At 34.4% G+C, this 24819-nt stretch overlaps 1 protein-coding gene across 3 annotated transcripts in view; it reads right to left on the bottom strand.

Annotated features, from left to right (window-relative positions):
- EML4 (EMAP like 4) overlaps positions 1 to 24819 on the bottom strand; it is a 128096-nt gene that overhangs the window by 72584 nt on the left and 30693 nt on the right. For 2 of the 3 annotated variants that reach the window (XM_087823513.1, XM_087823514.1), the window contains exon 2: positions 3333 to 3515. In XM_087823513.1, the coding sequence (XP_087679639.1) occupies positions 3333 to 3515 (183 nt within the window). Of the gene's footprint in view, positions 1 to 3332; positions 3516 to 12329; positions 12708 to 24819 lie in introns of those variants that run through there. The other variant, XM_016216324.2, reaches the window with a different exon arrangement.

Here is a 24819-nt window from a genome sequence, read left to right as displayed (position 1 = left end):
CTTTTCCATTTGGAATTTAACCTGTACACTTCTCTTTTACACTTGTCTCCCAGGAAGGTGTGCTTTAGTCCTGTTAACTCCTGGTAACTAATTTTTTTAAAGTATATTTTGAGTAGAAATGACCAAAGAAGGATTTGACTCTCATAGAGAAATGGAATTCTATAAATGGTAATTGCTGCCTGGTCTGAGGTAATATCCACCCATATGCTTCTAGATGCAAAGGGCAGCTTAGAAGTCTTTGATCTGTGGTCCAAATAATAAGACATTCTCCCATCCTCTACCACAATTATGAGTCATTTTAGCCCAAGGGCTCCACCAAGGAAATTCACACCTTCCAACCTGATTAATGTATTTACTTGTCAACAATATTTAGAGAAAACCCATGAAAATCCCTGTCTTCTCCCAGATGTTATTTGGAATGAGTCAAGTGATACAGATCTGTGCTGGTACACACCACCCCAGAGTCTATATAATTAGGAATGTTTCTTTTGGAGGACTGACATCCTCGATGGTCCAATTTTGCCTCCGGGTTCTCTCATTTTTCAAGTAGTTACAATGCTTGATACTTCTGGTTTACCAGCAGTTTCCTGGTTTATCCCTCAGATAAATTTGACTCCTTTGCTTTATACCATTGTGTACTAACAGCTTGTCTTCACATAATGCCACTGGGCTGTATTCTCAAATTACATTCATTTGGTCACCCCAAAAGGTCTTAATAGGTTTCCCAGGCACCAGCTGTGATATAATTTGTCTTCCTAGCAGTTAAAACTGCCAAAGTGTTCCCTGGGCTGCAAAGAACAGGTAATTTTTTTTCTTTTGGCAGGGATTCAGTTGCAACTGGTGCATATATTATGAACATATGTCGTCAAAAGGAAAGAATTCTCCAACAGAATAGAAGGTATATGAGAAATTTAAATGACTGGCACCTTAAAAATTATTGGGAAAACTTTCTACCTCGGTTAAGTTTCTGGCATAATATACTAAAGAAAGAAGTGAAGCTTAGCTTTTAATAGGTCCCCCCTTATCTGCCGTTTTTGCTTTCTAAGATTTCAGTAACCGCGGTCAACTGTGGTCCAAAATATTAAATGGAAAATTCCAGAAATAAACAATTAAGTTTTAAGTTGTATGCAGTTCTGAGTACCTCACTTCATCTCATTACATAGGCACTGTATCATCTCACATCGTCACAAGAAGGGTGAGTACAATACAATAAGATATTTTGGGAGAGAAAGCCCACAGTCACATAACTTATTACAGTATATTGTTATAATTGTTTTATTTTATTATTAATTATTGTTGTTAATCCCTTACTGTGCCTAATGTATAAATTAAACTTTATCATGGGTATGTATGTATGTATAGGAAAAAACAATACATACATAGGGTTTTTAGTTCTATCTGCAGTTTCAGGACAACTACAAAAAGTCTAGAAAGGACAACTTACAAAAAATATGTTCCTGGGAAATACAAACTACAGCGATTTAACTGCATTTATATTTTGTGACACTGAAACAGGTAGGTACTAAGTAACTGATGTATCATACAAAATATTATTCACTACCAAATTTTTAAAAAGCAGCCTTTAAATTTCCTTATAAATATTCCTTTACTGATGGAAAAGATGAATTCTGCCATCTCTAAGTCTCCACATCTAGGCCCAGCATGCTTGAGGGTGGGAGGGATAAGAATGGGAATCACAACACCAGGCAGAATGAATGCCCCTCCTCCAGTTTCCCCGCCTCAATGCTCTCAAGGTCATTCAGCATTTCTCTCAGATGTCTAAGGACTTCCAGTTTCTCCTGTAACCATCCCAAACGTTAACTCTCTTTTCACTGCCCAGGACATCACTGTGCCCTGAGGAGAAAGTGATTAAAGAAGGAAAGTTCCAGCCCTAACAGCTGTGATATATAGCAAAGTTAACTTAGTTTTATCTTTTTCCATGCTATCTCATGGAAAGAGAAAGTCTTCTTTCGGTCTAAGACTAATAGTTTCTTACCGGCTCTAAGAGCCTGTCTCAAACTATCAGGAAACTTTGCCTCTTCAATGACCACCCCCCCTCCCGCACCAGCACTGCCTTCCTCTCTGCTGTTTTTGTCCTCAACACATCGCTGTGTTCAAGTTGGTAACATCTTAAAAAATGAAAAATTAAAGTTGGCCTTTAAGTCAGCATCTTCTAGCTACTACCACCTTCCCCTTTCAGGGAAATTTTCTGAAAGAGTGGCTTTCACTGCTGCTCTCAGTTCCACGGTTCTCCTCGCCTGCTGCATCTGGAGCTCTGGGCAGAGCTGGCCGGGACTCGTTCTCACTTACACCCTCTTCCTGTGAACTCAACTGCCACCCACAAGGTGAACATTTCCAGAGTCACAGATAAGGCCAACGTGGGCCCTAGACCTGTAACTTAGCTATCTACAGGGGTCTTTCTACAAGCCTCAGACTCAACATGCAGAAACGGAATTCATCATCTTTCTAACAGATTTGCTCCTCATATCCTGATTCACTATCTTCTATCTGGCCTAGAACCTAGGAGTTATGTAGGACTCCTCCCTAGGTCAATAATTTGCACTGATATATTATATAGAGAGGTAAGCCAATGAATATCCTCAACTTTAATTATTGCCAAAATGGGGATAATCATGTCTATGCCCACCTACTCTACCAAGAAATCAGTAAGGTATGTGAAATAATATGTTCAATTGTTTGATTAATGTTAAAGAATTCAAATTCTTTCTGGGTGGAGAAAGGGAAAGTCCACATTACATTTGCTCCAAACTCCCTCAACCTGTGAAAACTCTCCATGACTGGAAGTTAAAATTCCCATTGTATTGTGGAGTTAGGAATAAATTTCAGAGCTCAAATTCTTCAGGATTCTGCTAATGGCCACAGAAGGCTTAGAATGAAGCTACTTAAACTATAATAATTTTAATCATTTCTGTAATGGTAAGAACACTGATTCAAAAGTATATATGAGTGACTGCCTGCTATGTTCAAGATGCAATGCTAATTACTATGTGAAACACAAAAAAGAAGATTCCGTTTCTGCCCTCAGTGAATTTGTTATTTTTTTGGAAGATACTAAATTCACACAAATACTATGATATAAAAGCCTGTAAACACAATCAGTGATATTACACAAAAATTCCCAATTTAAAATAAAAAACAAACTTTCCTAATTTCTTGGGAAGAAAAAGGAAGTAGACAATAAACTGTAATCACAAATAATCCAAAAGAGAAACTATAGTTTTATATTGCCAATTTTAATGCCACTGGTAATATATTACTGCAAAGAAAGTGTTGCAAAATGCAAGACTCTTTCTACTTTACAACACAATTACCTTTACTTGGGACTGATTTCTTCACTGAAGCTACATGATCTTCAGAGCTTGCAAGACGTCTCAAAACATCAGCCAAAGCTGCCTTTAGCACAGTGATTTCATCTTCTTGTTGTTGAACTCGTAACTCAAGAGCTGAGAGGCGATCTTGAACATCAGAAGTACTTGCAGCAGATATACTATCATCTATAAAATAAATAGGGAATATTTTTAAAGTAAACTGCTTAATAAAGAATCTAATGACAAATAACTCTACCAGGTAAGTCTTTTAAAAGATGAGAAAAAATGAAAAAACAAAAAAAGCCCTCATTATTTTTACACAGATTAACTTTTACAAAAAATCTGATAGCTATTTGAGCTACTTTAAAATAGTTAAAGTTAATATATCTGACATAATTAAAATTATGAAGAACTTCTCCAAGGTCAAATTCCCCCAATATTATACCATTTTTTCACCAAAATGTTCCCTAAATATATTACCTGGTAGACTTTTGGAAACTTGCAGGAGAGCAAACTATTCAAAGCATTCTTTTAAATTACCACATTATTATACTTCTCTATGAAAATAAAAAACAAAACAGTAAAATCACTTCAGCTTTGCTTTACGTATCAGATCGAGAACCACTCACCTTTAGCATCAATGACCAGAAAGCACTCTTTAGTATTATATTCCCAAAACTCCACACTGCTATGTAATTAGCAAAAGACTCTCTGTTGTTCCTTCTTTCCCCCTAATGCCTCAACCTTTTGACAAAAAGGTATAGTCTCCATAAAGCACATAGTTAATATCTACCTTAAGTAGGTAATAACAACAAAAAGACTATTTAAACAAAGTTTTGTTATAACATAGCAATTATAATCTACTTCCAAAGCTATACATCTTGAGAGTACACTATCGGGTCAATTAGAATCAACATGTATAGAAAGATGAACCGCTATTGGCTATTTCACTATAGGCAGAAAAATTCAGGAGGGAATTTAGAGCCTATCTAAGAATGATGTGGACGAGAGTTATATAAACTGGGTGAGTCATTCACACAAAAGCAGAGTGTCATTTTTCTCATACGAGATAATGTGACATACATCCTCTTAAAAAGACAATTTAAAAATCTGAGTTAAACACTCTTGGCATTTAAAAAGCAAAGCTATCGTCATCATTATGGAGCAATAAACAATATCCATATTTAAGATCATATATGCCTACAGACCTCTCATACATATGTACTCTCTTCCATCTTTCGAGGTATTTCAATGACAATCTTTGAAGAGTACTAGTATGGAAGAAAAAGTTGGATTAATCTTTAACTTAGACTTCAGAATTTGGTTCCGTATAAATTAGTTGTATAATCTCGGGCAAATTATTTTATCTCTTTGAACCTCAATTTCTTCATCTTTAACTAGGATTATTATGAGGAAGGTACCTAGTACATGTTTGACATTCAACAAACGTTTAGCATACAGCAGCCAAGTACAGAAGGGTATAATTTGAGAGCTTTGGGCACACGGGTTACATGACAGATTTGTCAAACTCTGAGATGCTTAGGAAAAGGACTAGTAAGAGCAATTCCATCTCTTGCCTTAGAAATTTTTATATTTGAGGTCCTTTTCATTTCCACAGTGACCTAATCCAGCTAAAGTCTAGCTGATCCATAATATTCTTTGTAAGTGTGCTATACCATGGTCACTGTTTTTTGTGGGTCTGTCCAAATGCTTTCCCATTTTTCTTCTGGTAGGAAGGGCAACAGCTCTTCTCTTTTTGTGAACTACACCATTTTCTGAGGTCCCGTTAGGGCTGTCAATCTATGATGCCTCATTCTCCACTCTACCATCTCGCACTATTAAAAGGCCGAACCATATGAATGGCCTTTTCAGTTAGTAAAAATATGATTGACTATTAGTAACTTCATATGGTTCAATCTAATACTACTTGTAGTGTCAGGGGTGGTTGTGAAATACGGGCTAGGCCAAATGGAGTTCTCCCAAATTTCCAAGAAAGGTACAGCTCATCCTTCTTGGTTTGACAGACCTAGGGCTATAAGACATAGAGTCTTGGCTACCCCAAGCTCCAGCTCTAGTCTCTAAAGCCCTGGTCCTTCAATTCTAAGAGCTGCTCCAATATTCTTCCTAGCTAATTATGTAACCTAATAAATTCCCTTTTTGCAAGCCATCACCTCTAAGTCAAAGGTCTTAAGTCAGTTAATTATTAGAACATGCCTTTCTAAATTGTTCTCAACTTACAAAGGATGAGTCATATATTTAAATTACAATCACAGGTAAAAATATTTATGTGATTTTAATAAACAATCAATTATTTGGGGAAGGTAGCAGAGCTTGGTGGAAGATGATTAGCCTATAATGCTATGGTTACAGTCCTGGATTTCAGTACTGACATGATAATTAGTTTTCACCTTTGGCAAGTCACCTAACTTTTATGAATTTTGTTTTTAAAAAATGATGAAGGTTTTTACTTTGTGAAACTTGGACAATTACATGAAAGGTGGTTCAATCTATAAAAACCCTACCATCACCTGCTGGATACTGTGATAAGAACACAAGGATAATTTTTCAAAGGGCCTAACAAGCACAAAGTTAACTATTAACAATGTTCTGCATTTATATTGTGCCTTTCATATTTATTACCTCATCCCCCTCCCCATACTATCTATATTTTGTATCTGAGGAAACTATTTGGTTTAAATAGCTTGCCCAAGGTCACAAAATTAGTGTTGATATGAGACTCAAACACACAACTTGACTCACAATTTAGGTGTCCTTTATTTCACACAGCATTCTAACAATCACAGGGGGGGAAAAAAAAAAAAAAATATATATATATATATATATATATATATATATGCATGTATGTACAGACACACACACACACACACACACACACGCACCACTGAAGGGGTTTAAACTATTAAGTGATCTAATCAGGTTTGTTTCGAAAAGGTCATTTTGGCTGCTGTGTGAGAATGCACTGAAATAAGGTAAGAGTAAATGCTAGGAGACCAGGCAGGATGCTGCTATTGCAGCAACCCATGTGAAAGGGTATGGTGGCCTAGGCTAAAGTTAAAGTGTCTACATACCTCAATTTGTCCAGGAAAATATGTCTGCTATTTCAGTATAAATATTATCATAATGTTCCTTCTTTCACTCTCAAGTTTCCCAGTTTGGATGATCAATTTACAGGATCACAATGGAGATGCAAAGGAGTACAGTAGTTGATTTCTACAATTCCTTATAGCTCTAAAACTCTATAACCCCTTCCTGTCTAAAATCTTGGCGCTTCACATTTTTAGGGGCAAGAATCTCTTTGGGAATCCAAGAAAAGCTGTGGTAGAATAGTCCATGAGCTTTGGTTTGAATAAATCTGCTTGCTTCTTAGTAGCTCTGTGACTGGTTTCCTCGTGTAAATTTCTTCATGCTAATTAGTATTTATCTCATGTTTGGGATTATTCGCTGAAATAATGGACAGCACTGCCATATGCTGAGGGTTCAATAAGTTATTATCATGTGTAGTGGTGTTCTTTACTACATTTATTATTGCACAAAATTGAAAATGACTTAAGTCCATGAATGGGGTTAATAGCTATGATATGTTCATACCAAAGAATACCATTCAACAATTAAAAATCATGTGGTAGGTATATAAAACTCTGAAAGATCTGCAAGACAACTCAAATGGAATAAACAAAACAATATGTACTACATAATTTATTAAAATACACACACCAAAAACATACTTCTAAAAAATGAGCATAAACTTCATATTTATATATGTATATAATGTAGACATAGAAAAAAGTCTAGAAGCATGCACATCAAACTGGTGACTGGGTTACTTCTGACTAGAAAAGTAAGATTAGAAGGATAGGGGTAAAGGGAAAGTTTTGCCTTTTAGTATATAAGTATTTCTTTATCATTTGAATTTCACAATAAAAACATATCATATGCTACTTAAACTTACATTTACGCTAAAATGCATTGCTTCTGAAACTTGATTTTTTTAAAAGCAAATTTCCTCTAGGCAGTGTTCCAATTTTATAAGGACTATGTCAGAGTGTAAGGCAATTAACTTTGCACTCACTGATCACTAAAGCTAGGAAAGAGACTATCCTAAACACCAACAACCCCTCATGCCATTTACAAATAAGTAAACTAAGACTCTGGGAAATGAGGTGAGTTACTCATGGTCACACAGGAAACTGCGATTTGAGTTCCCTCCTCGGACTACAGAATTCACCACTCTTGCCCTTTCCAGTTTGAAAAGGTTGTTCTTATTTTGTTTCCCAATCTCTAATGTACCGCACTCTCATTCACAATAAACTTTTTAGGAATACATCTGTTCAGTAAAGAGATTATCTATTTTGGGGGGGCTTTTTACAATCTTTTTTCTTAATCCAAGTATATTAGTTTCTTTTCCTCATACCATGGTAGTCTCTTGTTTCTTTGCTCCCTCTAAAAATAATTTCTAGCCGTGAGGGTTAAAATATAAACTACAGGTGAATTTTCAAGGGTTCTTAAATTCGTATGGGAGGGGGGGGAGAGAAAGGAACCTTTATCCATCAGTTTAGTTTATTTATTGGCATAAGTCTCTTTTATTAGAGGTGAAAGCAAATTGTATGTAACTAGTAAACTTTAATAGTCAATATTATAGTTTTAAAACTACAATGACAGCTGTTCATTATACTTTTACCAAAGTGAATCATAGCTAATTTGTCTCTTAATTGTCAAGAAATACGTTACCTTTGCAATGATAAATATATTGCATTCTAAATATCCAAAAACTGGCAATCCAGTATATTAGAATGAGATATGCCTGTAATATTCCAGCAGTCTGGAATGTCAATGATTTTATGTAAATCATTCTAAAATGGAGTACTTACTTACTTGTCTTTCTAACAAGGACATGAAATTATAATGTAGTCACTTCTAGGTGAGACTCAGTTTTCACTGAGAATATTAATTGCTTTGTGCTGCAAGCTCTGTGATAAAATAATGCCCTGGAGGCTATCATATTTCTAATTAAATAATTGAAAGCACTACATTTTCAGATTTCTAACCTTTCATGATACCTTTCCTGCTTCCCTCTTTGTATTTAGGATTAACTATGCTGGTCTATAGCAACAATCCTCTCCAATCTAACTGCCTACATTATGGGACACTAGATAACTAAACTTTTTGAATTGCTTAAAAAAAGAGAAAGTAACCTCCAAAATTAGAACCTTTTCTATTTCAAAAGTTATATTTTGTATGTATACATACTATATACACATATATCATATATATGGTTCACATAATCTAAATAGAGACTGGGGGTGGAAGTGAACACAACCCCAGGACTAATATTTTTGTCATTAGTCCTGGACGAAGAACAGGAAAAAAAATTCTAGCTGGAAAAAAAAAAAATGACAAAATGTCTGAACTTCCCAAGTTGAATTAAAATTTACAAATTCATTAAAATTAAGTATATATTGAAGTCCCTATCTCCACACACAAAAATCAAATCTGAGTATATTAAAGAACTAAAGGCAAAATTATAAAAGCTTTAGAAATAATAGAGAATACCTTTATATCCTGAAGAAGAGAGGAGGTTCCTATAAATAAGGTATAGAAGAACTCAGAGTGTATGCTCACTAAAAGACACAGTAATAAAAAGAAATTCATAAACTGGGAAAAGATAGTGGTGTAACACCTATAACTGGTAAAGGAGTAATATCCTGAATAAAGAATTCCTACAAATCGATAAGACAGACAAACAAGTCTATAGAAAAACTGGCAAAACGCTTGACCAACACCTCATGGAAAAGCAAACATAATTGGCCAAGAACATATGACATGAGGCTCAAGTACCTAATTAACAATCTTGGAAAGGAAAATTAAAACCATATGAAATATCATTTATACTCAACAAACAGGTAAAAAAAAATAATAAAAAAAATTAAAGTCTGACAATATCAAGTGTTCCCAAGGATAGAGTAACATGAAATCACTATCATACATTACTAGTAGGGGGTAAACTGTTCCAATGGTATGAGGGGAAAAACATACCCACTTTGGCATTATCCAGTAAAACTGAAGATGCATATATCCCATGACCCAGCAATTCCACTCTTAGGGGTATATGCCTGACCTCCAGCAGGGCAGGCAAACTTCTGTAATGGACAAGGCAGTAAGTATTTTAGGCTTTGCAGGCCCGTATAGTCTCTGTAGCAACTACTCAGATGCCTTTGTAACACAAAAACAGCTAGAGATAAATATGTAAATAATTGGGTGTGGCTATGTTCCAATAAAACTTTATTTACAAAAACAGGTGGCCTGCCAGGCAGTTTCCCAATCTATGCTCTTGCACACACAAATATCAAGGGACATGTTCAAGAATGTTCACAACAGCATAGTTAATAAAAAATAAAGTGGATACAACCTAAATGTCTACCAACTGTAAACTGCAAATAAACTGATATAAACATTCAATTGAATATTACAGTGATAAAAATAAACTATGGCTACATGCTACATCATGTATGAATTTCAGGAATATAGTGATGAGTGTAAAAAGCAAGTCAGATGAGCTTTATATAAAGTTAAAAAAAATAAAAGTAAGTAACATTGCTTATAAAATAACACTATAAAGGAAGGGAGTAACATACAAAAAATTTATGACAACAGTTATTTCTGATAGTATAGGACAAGGGATAGTATATGGAGGCATCCACAGATTATGGAACATTTGTCATAAAAATAAAACATACACTGTATTATGCTCTTTTGGGGGAGGAAAGTTGAGTGATTTTTCTCTTTTGAAAGCGGTTGGAGGATAAGGATACTAGACTACATAAATGATTTGCTTACTTTATTTTTTGAAGAAATGAAACCATTTTTGCAAAGTAAATTCCAAAACAGATAAAAATGGAGTTGCGCTTCCAAAAAATCCTGAGGTTTTGTGTCATAAAAACAACTAAACCAGATGGATTTTATGATAGTTTTGAGGGCTAATAGCATGATTCTAAGATCAGTTGTTACTGATGAACCTTTGGGGGTGGGGGGTGGGGAGTCCCTTTCAAGAAATACAAAATATCATCCAAAGAACAAATATTAAAAAAAATTAAAACTGGTCTCTGATCTCCCCCCTTCCTAAAGCACGTTAAGACACTGGCAAGCCTTATTGTACAGAATGGTAATGGCAGAGGATTAGAAGATTAGAGGAGCTAATATGGGTGAAGAACCATGAGAAAACAGTAACAATACCATGCACTGTCTATAGTTTAAAAAAAAAAAAAGCACTAGCCTAAAGGACTATTAATAGGCAACTGATTAAATAAATGGTTGTACTATGGTATACTTATGTAGATCTTTAAAAGGATGGTGTATATTTATAATCATAATAAGTCTGGTAGGAGTGACAACATACCATGGAAAGAAAAAATTTGCAGGACAAGATTTATAGTGTATTGTATATCTGTGTATAACTGTATATCCATGGCCACACATACATATACAGATGTATAGAGAGACTCAAGTTATGTCTCTGGAAAGTGGAATTTCAGAGGATTTTTTGCTTCCTTATACTCTTTTAAGGATGAATTTTCTACAGAATAAAATTCTTTGTAAACAAAACTTAAATTTTCTCAGTAAAAAAAAGCAGAACTTAGTCTATGATGTGAACCTATTTAGTAACGCACCCAAAATTTCAATACAAGTTTGGTTAATTTGTAGATTTTTATGCATAGTGAATGAAAACATTTCTGTAAAAATATAAATGTAAGTATCATGATGTTCAAAAGGCATATTCTAAGGCTAATAAGAGACACAAAAATCAATACAATGCATCTAAAGGAAGACCCAGTCTTTAAATATTATTTCCTCAAAACACCAAACAAAATTACAGCTGATTTGTCACATTAATAAATTAAAACCAATTAAAAATTAAATGATTTTTTGGTTTTGTTCTAAAATGAAATTTGTTGTCTTCAAATATTGTCACATAAAGATAGAAATAAATTAAGTACTATACCAAGAAGTTATGCACTATGTATTCTACAACAGCTAAAATTTATTTTTGGAATTAAATAGTAAGAAAATATATTCATAAAAATACAGCAGCTCATATGAATATATATTTACATTTATGCAGGAATTAATGTTTCCTAACCAGATTTTTCTCTCAAAGAAGTTTTAATTAAATAAGGCAATTTAACTATTAAAGCTTATTTTTTTAGTGACAGTTTAATTATCTCCTGTTAGCAATATGATTATATGAAAATAAGACTAATTTCTGATTTCAATGAAATAATGTGGATAATGTTGTTGGTTTATTTTCTATTTTTAAAAGTTTGTATTTTCCTGGTAAGATATTCTTACTAAAAATTTACCTACTAGCATAAATTAAAATAGAAATTGTGTTAAGTAAAAAAATTTTAAAAACATTTTGCTACATACAGTATTCTGAGCACAATGGCTGGTCCCAGTGAAGGACTTTATTTCCTTCTATCACCAGGATTCATTCACAATTAAAATGATCTTTTTTCAAAGTCTTACTTAATTTAACACAGAATTAGAGATAGATATTCAGATAACTGACTGCTTTTGATGAGGTTTTTTATTTAGACTTTATAGAAGCAAATGTCCAGCTTAATTACACAATTTCCGATTTTCTATTATTTAAGAGACACTTTTTGATTATTTTCCATTAAAATGTTTTAATTTTTTCCCCCTCAAGAATAATACAATGACCATCTTTTGGGGGGGGAGGCAGGGAAAGAACAAGTTGAGCAAAGCCCACTCTGCCCTCACAATAGAAATATATTTGTTTATACAGTGGTTACAGTCTTAAATACTTTATTTATGTCATTATTGACAAATGTATTTCTAAAGGGAGGAGGAATTTAAAAAAAGGAAGGGATCTAGATTTATTCCAAACTCCTCAGACTTCTTTTGTCACAAGTAGTAAAGTCTGTGAAACAGGTCTGAATTCCCAGGAAAGGAGAGATACGTTACCAGTGCAGAAGTTCATAAGTGCAGAAGAACCACACACTGAAGCGAGACCAGGCAAGCTGTCTTCCATTCTTGCCACCTACGTTACAAGCAATATAAACCAATTCTGTCTACGTTTCCTGCTGCCTTCCCAGATAGTTCCAGAGCAAATCCCAGTTTTCTAAATCTCACGACATACTTTACATTCTGAGGAAATCTTCCAATCCAGATGGCCTACCACAAAGTACTTCTAGTTGGCACAAATAAAAACTTAAGATCGTTCTTCTCCTGGACCTTTGCTCTCTGAACTAAAGAAAGGTTTTCTACTTATTTATAGAGAGACAAAGAAACTGAAGGAGAGAGAGCAGACAGAGCACGCAGGCAAAAGGAGGTAGGATTCAGACAAAAAACTTGGGCTGCTTTGGGAGTGGCTAAACTCCAGGCGTAGGCAGAAACTCATGAATTAATGCACCACATGAAGATTCACTACAATAATATGGTTGTCCTCGGGCACTACTTTTCTAATCTTCTTTTACTTGGTTAAAAGTAAGGTACAATTGCTTCAAATATGAAAATAGTTTTTGCTTTCTGAAACTGCAAAACAAACATACTAAATAGTTTCTATAAATAACAGAGGTAAAGCCCCCAAAGTGAGTATTTTCTCCACTAGGAAATAAAATAAACAATGTGTGGACAAAGTGGCAAGTCACATTTCCTTTTTCCTTTGGCTTTTGTTTAAAATGAAATTCACATGAACTGTTAAAGAAACTGAAAGAATTACCACTTTTCATTGATTTTTAAAACCTAAGTGTTAAGACTAACATGGCTGATTTATTATCACCATTTCACTAAATATAATGAATGTAATTAAAAATGAGAACAGTCATTTTTCTTAATTCACTAACTTTCCAAATTATTTTAAAATAATATAACTGCACTAGTAAGTAACCTATAATAATAATTTATATCTGGTCAGATATTCCGATTGTAAACCACTCATGCTTACAATAATGTAAATGTATAAAGTAATTCAAATTATAACTATCTTTAGTCTGTCTTACCAAACCAGGTAAAACCAGGTGAAGTTAACAAATGCAACACGTATTTATTCTTTTGATAACTACTTCTAAACCTACTCCTAAGGCTAATCAAAGAACAAATTCAAGGAGGTAAGTGTCCAAAAAAACTATTGGCAGTTTATCTCTTGAATTGCTTTTAAGCTTTATACTTATAATTGAGAAAAGGAAATTTAAACCAATTCAAAGTAAAACAGAAACATGGCTGCTATAAATACACACCAAAAAAATACTGTGAACTGGATGAAACCTAAATCAAACTGAACATTAAGACTGAGCTACAGAGACTGAGATAGGGATAAACAAACAGCAAAGCTAATAAGAGACAAAGGAGTGAAACAAAATGACCCAGAGTAATATTAACAAAAAGCCTTTATGACAAAAGGGTGTTTCCTCAAGTGAGGTTTGAGAAAACACTTCTCTTTTGATTAATACCTGGTACAGATTCATCAAAGTCTAGGAGCCATTTGAAAGGTTAAAAGAAGTGGGATGAGGAGTGTGCAATGTGTTTGAAATAAAGAACATTCCGGTGAGATCACATAGGTAAAATAAAAGCAGACAGAATGGGAAATATAATGATACAAAAGAAATGTGGTATGCCAGGCACGGAATAGGAAAGATGTCAAATTCTGGGTATACATACAAGACAAATGAAAACATATTTCATTTGAATGTTCATAGCAGCATTATTCATAAGAGCCAGAGTGGAATTTCATCCTTACTTACCCTCGAGGAGCTTTCAAAGACACAAAAATCCCCCCGCCCCAAAGTATTAGCAACCCAAATGCAATAATGTATTAAAAGGACAATGAATCATGACCAAGTTGAATTTATTACAATCAATCAATGAAACAGATCACATTAACAGAAAATAAAGCCATGTTCATGTCAACAGAGAAAAGGCGTTTTATAAAATTTAATATCCGTTCAAAACAAGAACATTAAATACATATTATGAAGAGATCATTCTTAATCTGGTTAAAGGGCATCATGGCAGATCATATTCTCTGCATTTCTCTCTCTCTCTAGCTACACACACACACATATAAATATATATGTATAAGCAGGTATGTTTGTGTGCCATCCCAAGTGCTCTTCTTACAATGTATCTGATAGACACTTCTTTCACCAAAAAGCAGGGACTATGTTCCCTCCTCTTGCATCTAGATGGGGGCTTCTGACTGCTCCAATCAGGGTATAGCAAAAGTGATACATATATGACTTCTGAGACTAGGTTATAAAAGGATACAGCTTCTACCTGGTTCTCTCTCTTTGGGAATGCTTGCTTTAGGAGAAACCAGCCACCATGCTGTGAAGAAGCTCACACTAGCCTACATGAAAAGACCACACGGAAGGATTCAGGTGGAGAGGAAATGAGACTCCCTGCCAACAGCTAGCAACAACAACCAGACCTAAGAGTAAATGAGCCTTCAGATGCCTTCGCATCTTGCAGCCAAGCCCTCAGACAACATAGCAGACAAGCCTTTCATGACGTGCCCTACCTAAATTCCTAATCCACAGAATCCATGATCATAATAAATGGATGCTTTATGCCACTAAATTCTTCAGTGATTATGAAGCCATAGTAAATGGAACAGGCATAAAAAAATTACAACATCTTACTTAATGTTGAAATACTGAAAGCTTTCCTTTTGAGATAGGGAGCAAAACAAAAACAAAAAAACCTCTCACCATTTCTCTTCTGTGCTGCAGTCCTACCCAGTGCAGTAAGACAAGGGGAATAAAGATTAGAAAAGAATGTAACTATCACTCACAGACAAAAAATAGGGAGCTTGTCCAAATTATTAGAATTAACAGCAAGTTCAGCAACATGGATGAACATAGGTCAATACACAAAATCAACTGTACCTTAGCAATGAACAGAAAATGTTTAAAGTATCATTCATAATAGTACTAACAAATAATAAATACATAGGAATAAAAATAATAAGTGATGTTCAGGACCTCCACACAAAAAATGAGTAAATTTTGAGAAATGAAAGGCCTAAATAATTATGTAAATATACTATGCTCGTGAGTTGAAAACTCAATGAAAATATACCACTTTTACCCAAACTGATCTGGAAATTTAATGGAATATGAAAAAATTCCAACAGTTTGTGTACATACATGTGTGCGTGTGCGTATGCATGGAATTTGATAAGTTTATTTGAAAGTTTATGTGGAAAGGCAATGGGTCAATAACTGAAACCCTCTTGAAGAAAAGGAAAATGGAGGAGGAGCACTTGATCTCTTGGATATCAAGATTTAATATGAAACTATAGTAGTTAAAACAAATATAGACAAATGGACTCATAGAACTGAGAAGAAAACTCAAAAATAAAAACAGTCATATAAAGACCAAAAGTGGCACTTTAGAGATCTAGGAAAACAAGAGTCATGCCAATATATAACGATGGGTCAAATGGATCTCCATATGGAGGAAGAGAAACTTAACCCTTAACTCACAGCACATACAAAGAGAGAGTCCAGGCGGATTGTAGATCTAAATGTGAAAGACAAATAATAAGGCTTTTAGAATATAATTAAACAAGATACAGAAATCATTACTGAAAAAAGAAAAGATTGATAGCACAACCAATCTTAAAATTGAGAATGTCTATTCATAAAAAGATACCAGTATAAGTGAAAAGGAAAGCCAGAATAGGGGAAAGTAGTTGGAACATATAACTGACAAAAGGCTCACATCCTGAATATACAAAAATACCTACAAATCAATTAGAAAGACAGTCTGATAAAAAAAATAAAAATGTGTTGGCCAATATACAAAAAGGTGCCAAACCCTATTAATAATAAAAAAAAATGCAATTTGAAACCACATTAAAAAATCACTACACATTCACCAGACAGCTTAAAATGAAAAGACTAACAATATCTAGTGTTGGTGAAGATGTGGAACAATAGGAACTCCTGAAACTGTTGGTGGGAATACACAGTGGTACAGCCACTATGTAAAATGATTTGGTATTATCTATTAAAGTGTAATAAACACTTTGCCTATAACCCAGTAATTCCAGCCCTATGATGAAACCCAACAGAAATGTGTACACATGTGTACCAAGAGATATGTACAGAATCAGAGCATTATCCATATCAAACACTGGCTACAAACCAAATATGAACAAATTGTGGCATATTCATATAACCAAATATTCAGCAATGATACTGCACAAACTGTAGCCACATACAACATGGATGAATCTTGCAAACATGACATTGAGCAAAAGAAACCAGATACAAAAGTGCTCTGGCTGGGTGGCTCAGATGGTTGGAGCATTGTCCCCTGCACCAAAAGGTTGCAGGTTCGATTCCTGGTCACATACCTAGGTTGTGGGTTCAATCCCTAGTTGGGGCATGTTCAGGAAGAAACCAATCGATGTTTCTCTCTCACATCCATGTTTCTCTCTCTCTAAAAACCAATAAAAAAGCATACTCTCAGGTGAGGATTAAAAAATAATAATAATAATAAAACCAGACACAGAAGAATACATGCCTTATGATCATACTTAAAAACAGGCAAACTATATTATCAGAAATAAAGATAGCAGTTATCTTGGAGATGTGAGAAGGGGTAATAACTGGAAGAAGCGTAAGGGGGAGTCTTCTGGGTCCTAGGTATGCTCTCTTTCGTCTTGACCTAGATTATGACTGCATGTGCTATATGGCAATAAAAAAGTTTTTAAATGTTGAGCTCATACCCCTAATATATGTATATTTTTATACGTGTATTATTGTGCTAATATGTTATGAACATTATAAAGCTTATGTAAAAATACACATTTAAAAGGTATGGAATAAAGATTAAAATAAATGAGATCTTAGATGTATTGTAATAGCGATAACTTCATACTTTGATGTGTGTGTGAGCACATGCTGGAAAATAGCATTTCTTCCAAGTGAAGCAAATATCTTAAACCTGCAGTTGTAATATTTTTAATTACTTTCACTCACTCCCATACATTGCTTTGTTTTTTTAATAGGACTTAATCCCCCCAAAATGTTTATAATATTTATATTTTATGCAGACCCAAAGTGGTGAATAATATTAAGACATGAGAAATAAACTACTTTTTGTTTTTTCAATCATTAGTTAATATTTTAAGATTCATCCATATTTCAAACAAGTCTTCTCAATAATTTTGATTGGGAAGACAATTTCTTATCAGACCAGATTAGATCACTGATTTTATTAAACCTGTGATGTGGCTGGCAAAGAGCTTGAATTAAGAACAGAAGGATCAGCTGTGTTATTCTCCTACTGTTCTCCCGTGCTTGACTTATTCCATTATCTTAAATCTATGGTTTCTTTGAAGAATCTTTTTAAATGAGAGGGTCCAAGTAGTAAGTCTCAAGCGAAGAATACATGAGCCCACTTTGTAGAGGCCAGTGCAATATTCTGGGATCACCCCAGATCTGACTCAGACCCATAAATTAATCCCAGGATCAATCTAAACATTCCAAGAATTTGCCAAAAGTGAGATTAGAGCCCAGATAAAATTCCCTGTGTCTTCCCCAAAGCAAATATACATATTCAAAAGTGAGATTAAATCCAGGCCATTTTCTCTAGTGAGGCATTTGCTATATTTGTTGATAGATCTTATACTTGGGCATATGTTCTAAAGACAGTCCCAGCAATTGAGCAATGTAGTTCAAATTACCTAACTGCTCATTAAGACAATGAATACATACACACACAAACATGACTAAACATAGTCCAGAAGCATATTTTAATAATCCCCAAAGAGCATCTTTCTCATGGGCAGAAAGCTCTGTTTAGGTCAATCTGTATTATGTAAATAACTTGATTCAAACATAGCACATCCTAAAAGATAAATGTTAGGCTTCAAGTATCAAAAGTTACTACATGAAAAATAGTAACCATCTGTTTCCACAAAAGGCCAAACAAGATGAAATATATACTCAATATATAACATAAAGAACATATAAGAATTTTTTTTACAGTAAAGGTTAATTCTAGACAGAATGAACTATGACAATCAAGAACAGCTTTCTCTGAAAAATCTTTTAATAAAACAAGATTCAACAGCCTTGATGGGTTAAGTATCATCTCTTATCACTGTAAGAGGACTCATAAATTATCTTCTACAGGATTCTGTATCTGTAAGATTATAGAATTCAATGTTAGAATATCCCTCTCTAACCAGCTAATTTATGCTTAAAGTAGGTGAAAAACCTGAAATTAGTTCTTTGAGTGTATATTAGCAAAAGATAGTAAAATGGTTACTGCTTCTCAGAGTTCACAAGAGTTGCGTAACAAACAGGAATAAAATATGTTGGAAATTCAATATACATATCTATTCCTAGTACTTGAACCAAAGGTTTCTCACACAGTTAAACTTGCAGGCAAACTTTAAATAGGAAATTTACTCAGCCCAACTCTGAAAATAACTGGTAAATATGAAAATTTACCAGTTACTGGTAAAAATGAAAATTTACTTAACTGACAAAAATGTTCTTATCAAAGTTGAAAATGTAACTTTTTTCTAACTTATTTACTCCTAATGCAGTTTCAAAGCCAATCAGGACTGAAGAAGATCTTTCTTCCTTCCAACTTCTTTGTTTCTCTGCCATTTCATCAGTTTCAACTCTTAAAGTTGTGTGAGTCAGAGGGATGGGATAAACTTTGAATATAACCAGTATAAGACAATAAGCAATAACATTCCACTGGGTTCAAGGGCTTTTATGAGCTGGAAAGCAACTTAATTGTCCAATAGTGACATGATTAAAAATGGTGGTCCAGCCATTCAATGAAATATCAAACACTCATTACTTACCATAATAATAATAATCTAAATGTTTATTATTATTATTATTAATCTAAATCTAAATAATCACATTATTTTCAAAAAATATTTTAAAATTATATGCATACAAGCAATAGCTATAAAAATACATGGCCATGGCCTCGTGGCTCAGTTGGTGGGAGTGCTGTCCCATATACCAAAAGGCTGCAGATTTGATTTCTGGTCAGGGCACACACCTAGGTTGTAATCCCCGGGGCACATTTGGGATGGAATGGACTGATGTCTCTCTCTCTGTCTCTCCCTCCCTTCTTCTCTAAAAATCAATAAACATATCCTCCAGCAAGGATTAAAAAAACAAACATGAAATGAAAAAGAATAGGGAACATATAAATGACAGTAGTTGTGCTTATGCTGGGATTATGAATGACTGTTTTTGTAATTTAAAAAAATGACTTCTTTTCCTCCAAAAGTCTTAGTGAGACTATTGAGAGTAAGAGTTGTGAAAAACTAAACTGAAGTTTGGCTGAATGTGTAATGAACAAGGCAGGCCGAAAAGTTCCCAACACGTAAGTTCTCAGAGAAGACAGAGCAATAGAGATTCTTTACATTTTCTGACTATCCTCCAAAGTAACAGGATCAAAAAGAAAAAGTAATTTAAATCTATATCTGAATACCTGCAATTTACTTTTAAACTCATCAGAAAATAAGACAGATTGATGATGGATAGACAAGTGATAACCCAAGAATAGCAAAATGTTCATTACAGAATCTAAGTGGTAGATATACTGGTGTTCACTGTAAATCTTTCATCTTTTCTGTATATTAAATATTTTTCGTAATAAAACAAAAACACTGTATCTGAGGTAGACACACTTCTAGTGGAAAATATAAATAAATTGCAGAGTACTCTGGAAGTTGTTATATGGAAATAATAATATTAAGGTAGTTGAAGCTTACAATAATCAGCTTGGATTAAATGACCTGAATACTATTCTGTTAAAAAAATAAATTTTATATATACTGTGCAAAGTTATAGACTTTCAGATTCTGTAATATAGCTAGTTTGCAAAGGTGACCCCCCCCGCCCAAAAAAAAAAAGCCACCACACCTTGAAGTATTCATGCCCTTGTGTAGTCCTCTCCTTTGAATCTGGGCTGGCCCTGTAGCTTGCTTTTGACTAACAGAAGTTGCATAACTTTCAGGACTAGGTATTAATAAATCTTGCAGATTGTAAGACTCTGGTTTCTTTCTCCAGGAGTACTGAGCTGCCACTTAAAAAGTCTAACTACTCTGAACCACGATGAGAAGCCACATATACATGCTCAGTTTGACAGTCCCAGCTAAGACTAGCCTGCCATCCATTCGGATATGTACCAGACATATAAATGACACTGTCTAACCTTGTAGTCAAATATCACCAAATGACCTTAATAGAGAAGAAATGCCTAGCTAAGCTCTGCCCAAATTTATGACCCACAATAATGTGAGATATAACAACATGAATGCTGTTTTAAGCCACTAAGTTCTTGGTGATTTATTTTAAAACTAGAATATACAGGCCTCTTTATTAGCAAATATTTTGTCCAAATCCTTCACTTTCATAAACTGATCCATTCTCAATGAACTGAAAATAAAAAAGAACCCTGTAAATTCTAGGCCAAGCAGGTGAGAGTAAAAAGATAGAGGAAGAAGCTAAGTAGTTAGGAATATCTCTGCCCACCCTATTCAAATACACAAACTTCACTGTATATAAAAACTCAGTTTAGCAACAAATAACAGACCATTTCTTTAAAAAGTTTTTTATTTGGGGCCCCAGCCAGGTAGCTCAGTTGGTTAGAGCACTGTCCCGATGTGCCAAGGTTGCAGGTTCATTCCCCAGTCAGGGCACATACAAGAATCAACCAATGAATACATCAGTAAGTGGAACCACAAATTGATGTCTGTCTCTCTCCCTTGTTCCTCCCTCTCTCCAAATTTAATATATTTTAAAAATATATAAATATACACACACACACTAGTTCAAATTTCAAACACCATACATTACTTTGTAAGTAAAATATGCAATACATAAGAAATTTTTTCATTAAGAAATTAAAACCAACAAAAACACTTTAACAAATAACCAAAAGGGCCCCAAAGCAGTCAAGTACCATGATAACTAAAAAAAGCCATTATATATGTTTACATACCATTTTTAAGTGGGTTATTACATGTCTGGAAGGAACTATTACTGTTTGCTGCCAGCCCAAGTTTATATTACCAATCAAGACAAAGGGTAAATCTAAATTTCATGTTTCAGTGAAAAAGTGTAACAACCTTCCTGGAAGGATAAAGATTTCAATGTCTCTAAAAACATTTTATTTGCAGATTTTAAACATTTAAGTAGCTTAATAATTAGAACTGACCCCTTTTGGCATGTCATATTTTAAAGCAGTGACTTTAAACCTTATTACAAAAGACAGAGGGAATCAATCCATTGATTCTGATACTTTCAAACTACTCCAGTTTATATCAACATAAGATTGCATCCAAGCCAATTTCTCCTTCTGCAGATAATGCTGAGTTCACCTCTTGTCTGAAACGACTTCTCCCACCTCCCCACATTCTTTAGGATCCACTATAGGTCTCACCTCTATGAAGTTCTTCCTTTTATTCTATTCCACACAAAACCCTTCCTTTCCTATAAACTCATAAGCTTCACCTCTATCATTTAGTATTTAATACCCAGCAGTATATGACTGACTTTTTTCACATATCAATCTTTTTGAGACATTTATATAGATTTAAGTAACATATAAAATATTCACAATCAATCAAACTTATTCACAACTAAATAAGAAAAAAACTATAACAATCAAGTTATTGCTTTTGAAGCTGGTCACTCTTTCAGAGCTTGTATTTATAAGTACCTTCTCATTCACTGCCTACTAAAAATTCTCTTTGCCCTCGGTAAGCACCTGAGCTGGCTGTGTCTGCTGCTTGGTTGAATGATCCTAACCTTCATTCCTGAAAGGTCAGGGCCATCAATAATCATGCCTGGGATTTTTAAAATAATTTTCCACTGACTTAAAAAAATTATTTTTCAATTACAGCTGTCATTCAATATTGTATCAGTGCAAGTGTACTGCATAGTAGTTAGACATTTATATAACTTACAAACTGATCCCCTAATAAGTCTTGCACTCACCGAATACCATATATAGTTACACCATATATTGTTACAGTATTACTGATTGTATTCCCAAAATGTACTTCACATCCCTGGAACTATTTTATAACCGCCAATTTGTATTTCTTAATCCCTTCACCCTTTTCACCCAGACCTCCACCACCCCCCCCCTTCCATTTGGCAACCATCAGCTTGTTCTCTGTAGTTTGTTTCTGTTTGGTTTGTTCATTTGTTTTCTCTTTGTTGTTGTTTAATCCTCACATTGCTTTTCAGTGTGTGTGGAAGGAGGAGTGAGAGAAACATCGATGTGAGAGAGACACATCAACTGGTTGCCACCCACACGGGAGAATCGAGCCTGAGAAACATCGATGTGAGAGACACACATCAACTGGTTGCCACCCACACTCGGGGATCGAGCCTGCAACTGAGGTATGTGCCCTTGGCCAGAATTGAACCCGGGCCCCTTCGGTCCATGGGCCAATGCTCTAACCATTGAGCAAACCCAGCTAGGCCCATTTATTTTTTTAGATTCCACATATTAAGTGAAATCATGGTGTTTGTCTCTGTCTGACTTATTTAACTTAGTATAATATCCTCTAGGTCATCCATATTGTTACAAATGGTTAAGATTTCATTCCTTTTTATGACTAACAGTCCCCGGTACATACACACATCTTCTTTATCTGTTCACCTTTTTTTTTTTTTTTAATATATCTTTATTGATTTCAGAGAGAGGAGGGGTGAGGGAGAGAGAGAGACAGAAACATTAATGATGCGAGAGTCATTGATTGGCTGCCTCCTGCAGGCCCCCTACTGGGGATCAAGCCTGAAACCCTGGCATGTGCCCTGACAGGGAATCCAACTGTGATCTCCTGGATCATAGGTTAATGCTCAACCACTGGGTCATGCCGGCTGGGCCCATTCATCTTTTGATAGGAGCATTTATCCATTTACATTTAAAGTAATAATTGGTAGTTATGTAGTTATTGCCATTTTATTAATTGGATTGTTTTGAAGTTCTTCTCTGTTCCTTTCTTAGTATCTGCATATTAGAAATTATTAGAAAAGAGAGATTAACTTAAACGTTATATAATCAATGGATAATAGGTCCAAAATTGGAACCGAGACCAGTCTTTTTTTTTAATTCCGGAAAATACAGCCCATAGCCCCCCGCCCCCACCCTCAGTCCTCTTAATGATTCTGTACACCATTTAGTACCATGCAGTAAATTCCTTTCTGCTCAAACTAGCTAGAGAAGACTCTGGGTTTTTGCAACTGACAGATACATAATGGTTCTAACTGTTTTTCCCAAATATATTAACTAATTCATCTTCTTTCTACTAATCTGAAATATAACCTCCATAATACGTCAAATACTTTATATTTTTGAGGGTACTCTTTTTTTAAACTTTTTCCCCAGTTTATTCCACACCACACTTTTTTGATTACTACAGCTTTATAGTAATCTTTAAGATGTGTTTGGATAAATGCCCAGGCCTGTCTTGATCACTGTGATATTCAAACTCACCAGTGACTATTATAACTCACTATAATGACTCAATTTTTATTAATTACCAAATTTAAAAGCAGTTTATATCCCTCAAATTAATGCAGGTAATGGCTTCAAATACTTCTTATATATTAAATGGCCCCATTGTAGGAAAACCCACAGACTCTATTAAGGAAAAAACCCCACTTTAACCAAGTAATCAAAGAAAACAGCACAAATAACAGAACAAACATCTATCATGCACCCCTCTTGTATAATGCAATCTAAGGACACAACATTACATAGAGTATACGTGCCAAAAACGCGTATCCTAAATCTAATAATGAAACATCACACAAGCCCAATTTGAAAGACATTGTACAAAATGGCTGGTAAATCTTCAAAAATGTTAATGCCATAAAGAAAGGGGGGGGGGAACGACACTCAGGAATGGTTCAGTTCCAGATTAAAGTAAGCAAAAAGACTAAAGAAATACAAAAACTAAATGTAATGCACAATCCCAAGCTGGAACAGGAAAAATAATGCTATAGGGAACAAATCGGTGAAATTTAAATAATGCCTAAAGATTCAAAAATAGTATTGTACAAACGTTTATTTCCTGATTTTGATCACTGTGCAATAGTTATATAAGTGAATGCCCTTAATCTTAGGAAATGTACATTGAGGTATTTAGGGATAAATGAACATTATATTTGCAAATTACTCTCAAGTGGTTCCGTAGAAAAGAAATGTATGTAGAGAAAGAATGATATAGCACATGTGGCAAAATGTTAACAACTGTACATCTGAGTAAAGAATATTCAGGGGTTCTTTGTGTTAGTTTTATAACTTTTGAAATTATTTCAAAATAAAAGTTAAAGAAAGAAAAGAGAAATAATGCATCTTAGAAAAAAATTTCCACACCATAAACATGAAATTCATGAAGCTTTTACTTTTCTCCCAAGTTCTAAGATGTATCAAAACAAGTACAAAC

This window comes from Miniopterus natalensis, chromosome 13, assembly GCF_054644295.1.
Source record: "Miniopterus natalensis isolate mMinNat1 chromosome 13, mMinNat1.hap1, whole genome shotgun sequence".
NCBI lineage: Eukaryota > Metazoa > Chordata > Mammalia > Chiroptera > Miniopteridae > Miniopterus > Miniopterus natalensis.
The sequence above is the reverse complement of the archived record's forward strand: the minus strand, read 5'-3'. Positions and strand labels throughout refer to the sequence as shown.